General features: G+C 42.0%; 1 protein-coding gene across 4 annotated transcripts in view; it reads right to left on the bottom strand.

Annotated features, from left to right (window-relative positions):
* Positions 1-12,062, bottom strand: part of LOC126973131 (tyrosine-protein kinase CSK) — a 60,766-nt gene that overhangs the window by 6,685 nt on the left and 42,019 nt on the right. For all 4 annotated transcript variants that reach the window (XM_050820277.1, XM_050820276.1, XM_050820278.1 and 1 more), the window contains 5 exons: positions 11,915-12,047; positions 9,560-9,725; positions 8,776-8,943; positions 7,508-7,724; positions 3,416-3,502 (listed from right to left, as the gene is read on the bottom strand). In XM_050820277.1, the coding sequence (XP_050676234.1) occupies positions 3,416-3,502; positions 7,508-7,724; positions 8,776-8,943; positions 9,560-9,725; positions 11,915-12,047 (771 nt within the window). The remainder of the gene's footprint in view (positions 1-3,415; positions 3,503-7,507; positions 7,725-8,775; positions 8,944-9,559; positions 9,726-11,914; positions 12,048-12,062) is intronic.

Below are 12,062 nucleotides of genomic sequence, written 5' to 3'. Positions count from 1 at the left end.
AATTTTGTCTATTTTTCGGTTAAGTTGGTGGGCGTGCCTAATCACTTGACATGTTTGGACAGGCAAAATTTAGTTAAATTTTAGTGAAAAGCAGAAGCTGACGAAGTGCATTGCAACATAGTTCCTACTTAATTTATAAATAAAAATCTTTCGAAAATGTCGAAGTGGACGGAAGACACGACAATAAAGTTCATTGAAGAATACATAAAGGACGATTGTTTATGAAATTTTAAAAACTTAAATTACAGAAATTGCGGTCGTCTATCTTGAGCAAATAAATGAGTTTAAATAGTTATTTAGTATTTTTACGTGTAAACGGTTACTCAAAATTAAGTCGCTTGAAATTTAGTTAAGACTTGGCAACTTAATACGTGTAAATCAGCCTTTACAGCTAGCTTACAATGTTAACTTAAGTACTTAATTAAAATTATTAATGGCTACTTAAAAGTTTCCACATATATATAAAATTAACTAACAACTAAAAACTAACTAAACCACAATTATTTAATCTAAAAGTGGGTACTTATTAGATAACGTTCTTTTTAATTCGGTGCTAAATGTACAAAATATAGATATCTAATTATTTAAACAACTTCGTCGTAACTTCTGCAAGATCTCGTAATGTAGATATCTGCACGATAGTTACACCTCGCCATGGGATCTTGATGATTATGAAATTAATTTAAATATAAATTCCAAAAATTAAAGTAAAGAGACAGTTGGAGCTGCAGGCAAACGGAATAAGGCAGCCAAAAAATAGTGCGAAAAGGTTTAATTTCAACCCGTTAAACCAATATTAACACTTTAACAGCCGACCGTTATAAAGGCGGCTTTCCCTGGTACGCCGGCGTTTTTTGCCGATATTCTATGACTCATAAAATAAAAACTATCTGTGATATGTCTATTATTCTTTTTTTATATGTACTATTGTTCTTTATATTTTTAGGGATGAAATAAAAAACATTTGTAATAAAAAATAATATTTATGAAAAAAAATTAAGAAAAGAGGTCTAAAATCGAAAAAAAAAAAACTCCAACATAAACAATCTTACATACTTGAGCTAATTATGTAACGTAATTTTTTTTTGTGTGGAATATTTTGAAGCAGGGATAGTAGCACAGGGGAACATTGCAGTCTGGGCAGTAATAAATGGTCTCTTTGCGCCCCCTTTTTCCGGTTTCTTTTTTTAAAATGTCGGCACACACTTTGCAAACTCGTGCGACTTTATCTTTCTTTTCCGAGCTTGGAATCCTCTCCATGAATTGCCTGCCGACGAGCCTCGTGCTAGTCCCGACAGCATGTGGACCACGGGAGGGTCCTGCTTCAGCATCTGATGCAGTTTCCACCAGCTGTTCACCACAGTCCATCAGAAACTGCGAGAATCGCAGGCGGCGTCGTTGTTCTCTGGATTTATTGTATAAAATGTAAGCGTTTACCAGAGAACGCGCTACTAAATTGAAAAACATTTTTTTCCACCATTTCATACTTTTTCTATTTAACGAATAATAGGACACATATTGGTCATTGAGATCTACGCCAATTTTATAATGGTTATAGTCGAGGATGCAGTCTGGTTTCACCTTTTTGGTTACGCCCACACCTTTGACTTTTGCATCCACCTCTGTCCAGCTAGCTCCATGTTTCGTCGTGAGTATAAGTACATCACGCTTATCTCTCCATTTACAGGCAGTTAGATTTCCGCGGTGACAAAAAGCCATTTCATCTTTTTCCAAAGATTGTTGTCGCCAATCCTGTGGCAGACCACGACGATTTGCCATCACTGTGCCGACAGTGCGAGTTTTCTTCAGCCAAAGTAAGTCTGCAATTGTCGGACTCGTAAAAAAACGATCCATATAAATGGTGTGCCATTTACCAAAATATGGTTCACTCAATTCCGTGATAATAGTCTCGACAGATTTCGAGTCGCCGACATAGGGAACCATGCGTAGTAAGTAGCCCGTTTCCTGACCGAACGCGTCCGCCGCGCGATCTCGTTCTGCCACGAAGTGTAGGTCTCGAGCGACCCCGGCTCCGTCCCTGGTCTGGTTCAGATACGTTTTCTGACATGTCAGCATCATCATTTACTTCATCTTGGACCGATACCACCTCTTGTAAGTCTTGAATTACCTCTGGAGAGAGAAAACACTAATAAAAATCTATACGTCGCAAAAAGGGTATATTTGAATAAAAATACAATAATAAAATACAATAATTTACCTTCAATTTGAATTTCCGGGTCTTCCTCAATGTCTGAGTTAACATCATTTACCAAAGCATCAAGAATTTCTTTAGAATCGAGCCGGTAACTGCGCCGAGCGGAAGCCATTTCGCGCCAAAATGCAAGGACGTACTCTCACGTTAGTGGCGTGGGCGCACTGGCGACGCGCCGTGAAAGATCGCTTGTCCTGTCTCCACCCCGCACCTCCCGTCGGTGAATTATACATGTGTGCGTAGATAAAGAGTCATTCTACACCGGGGTTACACGCCATTCACGCACCGGGCACGTGGTATTTAAACAGACGATAGGAAAGTCAAAGCCGTACGGAGTACGTGATCGGCGTACCGAGTTGATCGACACTGCCCGTACACAGTACGTGATCGGCTGTTAAAGTGTTAAAAATATACTAAACCAAAATTTTCAATTTTTGTATTTTATATTATTATTTATTGTGAATTGAAAATGAAAATGTCAAAGAAGGGTAAAATTAAATACTTATTTATCATAAGCCCACGTTTGAAACTATTTTTATCTACACCCATGCTTTAAATCCTCTATTCAGTTTCAAAAAAATAACATTTTCGTTTACGCGCGTTCCACACTACCAGAACATGGCGCGCCGTAAAAAAAAGTAGGTTATTCGAAACCCCGCCATTTTTCTTGAAAAAATGACTAATTCAAGTTTTGACAGCACAACGCCGGATATTTTAAACGCTACAAAATAACATAATATTCAAGTGAATTTTAATGATTGCACTATATAAAATGTAAATTACTACTAAAATTAATAAATTTTTCCTTTAATACTTAGTTTATTTGTATATAATCAGTAAGGGATGATATTAGGTTACTACCAGGACTGGCTGTTTTAATGTTAGCAGCAAGCTAACTGTTTTAGAATCTTTTAGAGGATTCATATTCTGGGTGTAGATAAAGTCTTGTATGCAACTGTTGATAATTATGTATTAAAACACTCATGTGATACTATTATCACGCTCGGCTTCACCTCGTGTGATAAACCCACATTCGTGTTTTAATACCCCTTATTACACAACAGTTGCATAAATAACTAATAACAGATAAAGAGAAAAGTAAATATGTAAGTACTCGAAAATGTAGTATATTATATTGTGTAAAAACTACTTTTTAATTCTAAATTAAATTGAAGATACCTACAATTATAAATGGATACTTACAATTCTAGGATATGGCACCCTTCCAAAAGAATAGATTTCCCACAATAGAATACCAAAACTCCACATGTCGGATTTGTTTGAGAATTTCTGTAATTAAAAAAAGATTCTTGAAAAAAAAAAAAAACATTTCAAAATACTTTTGAACACTTATATCATGACCCACAGAGGAGAGAATCTTTAAATTTGGAGAAAGAAGACTTTATAGATATTAAACTTATCTTAATAAGTTTGCACTTATGCAATCACAGATTTTTAAAAACCTCCTTACTCAATAGGGTTTTTAAGCTGTTCAAAATGTAAAACAAATATTTTATGATGAGGGCCGAAAGGATAAATCACAACATAGCATTGATGACTAAAATATTTATAGTTTAAATCTTGTGTTATTATCACATTAACACGAGTACACACACGCACATAATTACACATATTCCAACCTTCACACTCATACACACACAGACATATACGTAGGTCACACTAAAAGTTTTGCGTAACTTAAAAAAACAACATGTTATAACCAAAATATTATGTTATTGCTTTTTAAAATACTCTACAATTTTTCATGAGATCGAACCATTTTTTTAAGCAGGATGACCACAGCTCTGAAGGAATGTTTTCTACGTGTTGATTGAACGATATCACTGCCTCTTCCGAATTGTTTAAAGTGAAAACTCTTATCAAATCTTTGATTTTGGGGAAAATACAGAAATCACAGGGTGCCAGGTCGGGGCTATGTGCAGGCTATGTGCAGGTATGGGTGACGAGTTGTACTTTTTCGGAACCTAAAAATGACCTTCTTGTTGGCCGTGTGTGAAGAAGCGATGTCATGATGTAGGAAAACGCTGCTTTTTGGTCGTCTTTCGCGAACATTTTTTAACACTCTAGGTAAACGAATGGTAGAATACCACTCGGCATTAACACTCTTTTGATCTTCAACTGGAATTGTGCAGATGGGACCCGTAGCCGAGAAAATAAGTGCAATATTTTTTTAACAACGTTTCTCGCCTGCCTCACTTTTGTTGGCCTGTTCTCATTTTCAAACACCCATTCACAAGATTGCTGTTTTTTTTTCGGGTTCAAAACAATAAATCCTCGTTTCGTCTCCTGTGACAATCTCATAAACAGCATTAAAATCTCCGTTGTCGTACTTCATTAGCATCTGTGAGCACCATTCCACGCGAGCCCGCTTCTGCTCCGCTGTTAGTTCATGAGGGATCCAACGACAACAAAGTTTCCGAACTTTCAATTCTTCGTGTAAACTTTTCTGAATTTGGCTCATGCCAATCCCCAATAGTCCTCGAATTGTCTCATAGGCAATCCGCGGATTTACTTCAATTAGCCGCTTATCAGTAGCCACATTATTTTCATTGACGGCAGTTGAAGGCCGCCCCTCACGAAATTCGTCATGTAAAGAAACCCGAACTCTCTCAAGTTCGCCAAAACATCGCCTCACGATGCTCAAGCAAGGTGCTTCACTCCCAAAAGCATTTTAAAGGCGAGCAGCACAGTCTTGCGGAGAGAGAGAACTTAGAGAGAATAAAATCATAAAAAATCATCGCTCTAAAATCTTATCGACTTAATTCCATTTTCGTTGCGTACGTAGAACTTTGATGTGTGATAAAAAAGATAGACAACTGATTTCCCGCCAATTGTTTTTTTTATTACTAAGAAGGTTGCAACGTTTCAAAAAATATAACATTCGAAATTCAAATAGTTCCGATTAGCTAGATGTGTATAACTTTTAGTGTGCCCCATGTATACTGACTACCATCTGTCCGAATACAATGATGGAGTTTTACTGTTAAATTTTAATAATTTATCAACAAATTACTTAAAAATACAAGTCTTTAATAATGTTAATCCCCTTTGGCTGTCAGATCATACTTTTATTTTTTTTTATATAAGAGGGGGCAAACGGGCAAGACGCTCACGGGATGGAGAGAGGTGACGTCCATGAACATCCGCAACATCAGGTATCAAGAGATGTGTTGCCTTACCTTTAAGATCCCTAAGTCGTTACGGTTCGGGAAAACCGCAGCCGGTAATTGATTCCACAAAGTGGCTGTGCGAGGCAAAAAAATTCTTGCAAAACGCGCGGTTGTGGAATGCCAGAAGTCAACGTGATGCGGGTGGTACTTTGCACGTAATGTACCCGTGGAATTCGGACGCTGGAACCAACCCGAACAGCTCCTCTGAGCACTTCCCGTGATAAATGCGTAGAAGATGCAGAGATAACCCACATCTATACGCAACGCCAAAGAATCAACCATATCGGAGTCGACTTGATCGATGAAGCTGGTACTGAGAACACCCGCCCAGAGTTGAGAACAGTACTCCATGTGAGAAAGAATTTGCGCCTTATGTAGTTACAGGCTTATAGTGAAGTACTGTCTCGCCTTGATCTCGAATCGAGGGTATACGACGAAAGGAGACTTTTTAGCGGTGAACGCACAAACTTGTGTCTTCTTGGCGTTGAATTGGACTAAATTTGGTCGGCCCTTTGGATTGGACTAAATTTTCTCGAATTCAGACACAAGTTTGTTCCGGTTCTCGTCGACGCTTTCCTGGGACATGTTGGCACGGCCAATGTAGGAAGCATACCCTGTGCTATCGTCTGCAAAGCAATGAATACTGCTGATTTGCAGTATTTCATATATCAGTATATTATTGATATGCAGAAGTAACAGTGTAGGGGATAGAACGCAGCTTTTCGGGACACCAGCGTTTATAGGTTTTAAGTCGGAGCATGCACCGTTGATGCTCCGATCGGCCAAAAAGCGACCCATAGGATGGCAGTTTCGCTATCAGCCCTTTATTACCACCCGCTCGAAGGCTTTCGCTATGTCTAAACTCACCAACTCAACGCCTCTCCCTTCGACTCAACTACTTGCACCCATTTATGGGTGAGGTATACAAGAAGTTTACCAGCTGAGCGACCCGGACGGAAACCGTACTGGCAGTCGCTGATCAGCTGGTGCTCTTCTAGGTATTCCAAGAGCTGGGGGTTGATGATCGAATCCATTACTTAGGAAAAAATGGAGATAATGGCAATGGGGCGGTAGTTGGACGGATCCGATACACCTTTCTTGAGAATCGGGTGGACTAAAGCCGCCTTCCATGATTTCGGAACTACGCCTGATGAGTAGGAGAGCAGGAAAAGACGGGTAAGGACCGGCGCCAGTTCCGGAGCAATGTCCGCAACACTATCGGGAGAATGCCATCGGACCCGCTCGATTTATGAATGTCCAAGGTGAGAAGCGCCTTAAGCACGGCACCATGCCAGATTTTTACCTCCGGCATGTATATCTCGCACCTTGGTCGTGGTGCACCTTGGTGTTGGACGCGAAGAGGGAACCCAGGCGATGAGCTTTCTCTTTCGCCTCATGGGCCAGCGAGTCATCGTCCCTTTGCAATGGCGGAAGGGCTGGCGGGCTGGCATAAGTTTCCTTAGACAACCTTGGTGAGCGACCAGAACGCACTAGTTCCCGCGGGAAGGCGTGCTAGTCTCTCGCCGATGCTGCCTATGTGCTTCGACTTCGCGTCAGTAATAACTCTTTTTTGGGGGACCTGGAGGCAGGATTGTAGTGTTTTATAAGTTCGCTGAAATTCATATCCTTATTAGATACCACGCATTCAAGCCTGATAGCACTCCTGCAAAATTGTTATTTTTGCGCGCATCAGCGACAGCGTCAGCAGCGGCATCTGGATCACCCAGCGAAAAACAGATCTGCCTCTATGGGTAGGACGCAAAAAAGTACCGCACCTCATTCTGCTGACCTATAGTGCCACACGCGGTGACAGTCTAAGAAGAGGGGCTATGGTAGGCGCGTGATCGGCAAGGTGCTCCGGATCAGGCAGTGGTCGAACGATCCTAGAGGAGGGTCAACGGCAACTAGGTAGCCGTCCGGATGTGAGGTCAACAGAAGGTCCAACAGTGAAGAGAGTCAGCATAGGTTTGCCCCCTCCAGAATACGAGGGGCAGCCTGGACATCCACTATCAGGTACCTAATTGTGGACGCCCAGGGACGCCACTGTTCGGTTGTGTCGCAACACTACCACTCCTACAGTATTATACCCTAGCACGCCACTCACGTTGTACTTGAGCGCCTCGGGCGCGGTCCACTTGATGGGCAGCTTGGCCTGCACGCGCAGCGCGTCGGCGGGGTCGTCGGGCGCCGCGTCGCTCCGCGCCAGGCCGAAGTCGGCCACCTTGGCGCGGCCCTCGGCGCAGATCAGCACGTTGCGGGCCGCCAGGTCGCGGTGCACCACGCGCTGGCGCTCCAGGTACTCCATGCCGCAGCACGCGTCGCTGTACCGACACACATGTTACAGGATGCCGTTTATATGACGGCGCTTTTGTGAAGCACTGATGTGTAAGCATTGTTGTGTTTCGGACTGAAGGGCACCATGGCTGGTGAAATTAGGCTAGACTAAGCAAACTTAACATCTTATGTCTCAAGGTGACGAGCGCAATTGTAGTGCCGCTCGGCACCCGCATTATAATGGGCATGGCATATCAATTACCATCAGCTGAACGTCCTGCTGGTCTCATCCTTTATTGACATAAAAATATGCCTTCACAAAGATTTGAATATAAATTAATTATCAGATTTGTTATTCAAAAAAGCCTAAATTGAGTATCTAACCAACAATACATTAAGAAAATGAAATTTAAAAATAGGATTATGGTACTAATAAAACGTTACTGAGGTCATCTATGGACACGCAGTGATAATAGTGTAAAATAATATTATAATATCTTAGGTGATTCATGATTATTTCAATATTATTATAGGTTTGATTTGTTTAATATTATTCAAACTTATATAACAGTAAAATATAATATTAAGTCTCTCATTGTATGTGAGTCATGAACAGACAAACATGGAGCCTGCTTGAGAGTAAGGTGTCACGCATCTTGAATCGTCCATCACCAATTCATTTATAAATTTAATCTTCACAGGTAGATTCACAGAGACCGAAAGGTGGAATCTGTTTAGAAACAGATTCCACCTTTAAGTCACCTTTGGAAAGGCGTAAACACCTTTCTGAAACTTCATTTGTGTGCAAGTTTCCCCCCATTCAAAATTTATGCTCGAACATTCCTACTACCTGAAATAAACGTTCAAAATATCTAATATATTTAAACGGCCAATTATTGTATCTACATATACTTTTTTATTTATTTTCTATGAATTTAGTCGGCTATAATGATTTGTATAAAATTTAGTGGATTTTTGGGGGCGAGAAGTCACACACTACTTCTAGCAATGTAGCTAGGTGTCATTTCAAAGGCTTATGTCCAAGTCTACACAAAACAATGTTTGATCATCAATCCAGTCCAGCTGTCCAATACTCACTAGGCGAAGTTGATCTGGTCCATCCTCGTGACGTAGTGGCGGCCCCGGCTCCGCAGGTAGTCCAACAGCGAGCCCTGCGCGCAGTGCTCCGTCACGATGCACGTGCGACCATTGGAGCTGAACACCACGCAGCCCAGTAGCCGCACCAGGTTCTCGTGCTTCAGTGATCTGATGGAGGATAAGCCTTCATATTAGCCAAATCAAATCTAGAATCTATATTAAATAACAACGAAGATGTTGCATTTGTTAGATCGTTAGTTGGTTTTACTTATGTAGAGCATTGATAACAAGACCATCAGCTCAAACTAAATACAATAAAAAAAAATTTTTTCAACATAATAAAATTATTATACAAGTGCTGACCCGTTGTTGTTATTGTTCGTGGTTCTCTTTGTACTCTGCTTCGTACTTCCTCCACTCGTGTTTACCAAGGCATAGTAGGAGTTTGCTTGGGCCAAAGCGTTGTACATGTGTTAATACTTATTGTAGGCGCATGCGTAGTACAAAGCTTCAGATAAGGCATCACAACAACAGTGGTATTTTTTATACGTGCAGAGTTGCGAGTTTTTTTCATCATTTTATAGAAAATTCTTCATCATTTCTGAAGGTTTCACTTCTACCACGTGTGAATTGCACACATGTTTTTTTATTTATTTATAATTATAATATGTTATGTATGCTAGTGATGCTTGTTTTGCACACCGTAATAAAGCGACGGTGTAATGTCATCGACGTCAGTTCCATATATAATGTAACCAGTTAGTAATTATAAATCTCAACTTACGCCATAACGCTCGCCTCCGCCTTAAACTTGTTAGCCGCCTGGTTGTCCTTGAGTATCTTGACCGCGACTTTCTGTGTTCCGTTGAGAATGCCCAACATTACATCACCGAACTCACCCTTGCCTATGTTCTCGCGGATTTCCAGATCGCGTTCGGGTATTAACCAGCCTGTCGATATATAAAAATAAAATCGTATAATTTAAGTATTTAGCTAGCATGGCTTCGTAAGTGTCTCTTAAAGGCTGGACCGCATTAGAGCGGCGCTGCGCGGCGCGTCGCATGACGGTACCTATCGCATTACAACTGCAATAAGGGGCAGTACACATCACTTCTATTATGTATATATTACATAGCAGTTCGGATGAGCGATAGTGATAAAGATTTGGACATTATTTCTTTCTTGTGTATGTGGAGAAGAACGAATTATGGAAAAGAAAAAAAAATAAAAAGAAATGGATTGCTGATACACCAAGGCCTCGCTATCAAGAAGGCCAATATCAATATTTGTTTCATCTCCTTTTTAATAACTGAACGATTTCATACTTACTTCAGAATGGCGTAGAAACACACAACATGTCAGCTGTATATAGATAGCTATAGATATACTGCTATAAGCATTTCGGTGACGCGAACTTACAGAGATTTCACCCATACAATAATTGTCAAACTATTATATATATTTATTTACTAATTATTTATTTATCCAGTATATGTAGTTATGAGCATGTCGGGACGCATACCCATAATATTTTCCCCTATCAATAAGTGTCAGTCATGAGCATGTCGGTAACGCGAACCCATAATATTTTCCCCTACCAATAAGTGTCAGTCATGAGCATGTCGGTGACGCAAACTCATAATATTTTCCTCTACCATTTTTTTTTATGGAATAGGAGGACAAACGAGCGTACGGGTCACCTGGTGTTAAGTGATCACCGCCGCCCACATTCTCTTGCAACGCCAGAGGAATCACAAGAGCGTTGCCGGCCTTTAAGGAAGGTATACGTGCTTTTTTTGAAGGTACCCATGTCGTATTGTCCCGGAAACACCGCACAAGGAAGCTCATTCCAAAGCTTTGTAGTACGAGGGAAAAAGCTCCTTGAAAACCGCACTGTGGAGGACCGCCACACATCCAGATGGTGGGGATGAAATCCTAACTTGTGGCGTGTCGTGCGAAGGTGGAATTTGGCGGCAGGAAAAGGTTAAATAACTCTTCGGAACACTCCCCGTGATAAATGCGGTAGAAGACACACAATGATGCGACGTCTCTACGCAACGCCAAGAGATCCAGCCGTTCATAGAGCACTGATTCCCCGACAATTCGAGCTGCTCTACGTTGCACGCGGTCAAATGGATCGAGCAGATACTGGGGTGCGCCAGACCAGAGATGACAGCAATACTCCATGTGTGGCCGGACCTGCGCTTTGTAGAGCGCTAGAATGTGGGCCGGCTTGAAGTATTGCCGTGCTCTATTGATGACACCCAGCTTCTTCGAAGCCAATTTGGCTTTGCCCTCCAGATGGCCACGGAATTGGCAATCGCTCGAGATTTGGAGACCCAGTATTCCGATACTAGGGGCTTTAAGAGAAGTGTTCTCGAAGAGCGGTGATACGACAAATGGGGTTTTTTTAGTGGTAAACGCGCAAACTAGAGTCTTCTGGGGGTTAAATTGGACAAGGTTCAATTTACCTTATCCGCGACCTTCTCGAGAGAGGACTCGATAGAAGACACAAGTTTCTCCCGGCACTGGTCGACGATTTCCCGAGAGAGACCTGCATGGCCCGTGTATACGGCATCACCAGTGCTGTCGTCCGCGTAGCAATGTATGTTGGAGGTGTCCAACATATCATTGATATGCAGAAGAAACAGCGTAGGAGATAGCACACAGCCTTGGGGCACTCCAGCATTCACGGGCTTCAGGTTCGAGCAATATCCGTCGACAACGACCTGTATGCTACGTCCAGTGAGGAAGCTGGAGGTCCACTTGCACAAGCTCTCGGGAAGCCCAAATGATGGAAGTTTTGAGAGGAGCGCCATGTGCCATACACGATCAAAGGCCTTCGCTATATCCAGGCTAACTGCCAGGCCTTCCCCCTTGCTTTCAATAGCCGCCGCCCATCTATGTGTTAGGTATACCAGAAGATCACCTGCCGACCGTCCATGGCGAAAGCCGTACTGTCGGTCGTTGATCAACTGGTGACCCTCTAGGTATACTAAAAGCTGGCGGCTAATTATGCTCTCCAATAAGTGTCAGTCATGAGCATGTCGGTGACGCGAACCCAACCAAAGTGTGCTCAACGCGGCTAAAGATCCTTTCAGTTCAATACATGTTTATACTATGTATCGTTAGTACGTACGTGCGTCGACAAACTTCTGGTGGTGGGGCGCGCTGTCCGTCTGGTCGGGTGTCTGTGTGTTGTACGTGTGCTGGAAGTGGCCCGAACTGAGCGCGCTCGACACACTGGGCGTGGGCGGGTATGGCGGAGGTTGCTGGAACCAACACAA

This window comes from Leptidea sinapis, chromosome 28 (assembly GCF_905404315.1).
Source record: "Leptidea sinapis chromosome 28, ilLepSina1.1, whole genome shotgun sequence".
Classification (NCBI taxonomy): Eukaryota; Metazoa; Arthropoda; class Insecta; order Lepidoptera; family Pieridae; genus Leptidea; species Leptidea sinapis.
The sequence above is the reverse complement of the archived record's forward strand: the minus strand, read 5'-3'. Positions and strand labels throughout refer to the sequence as shown.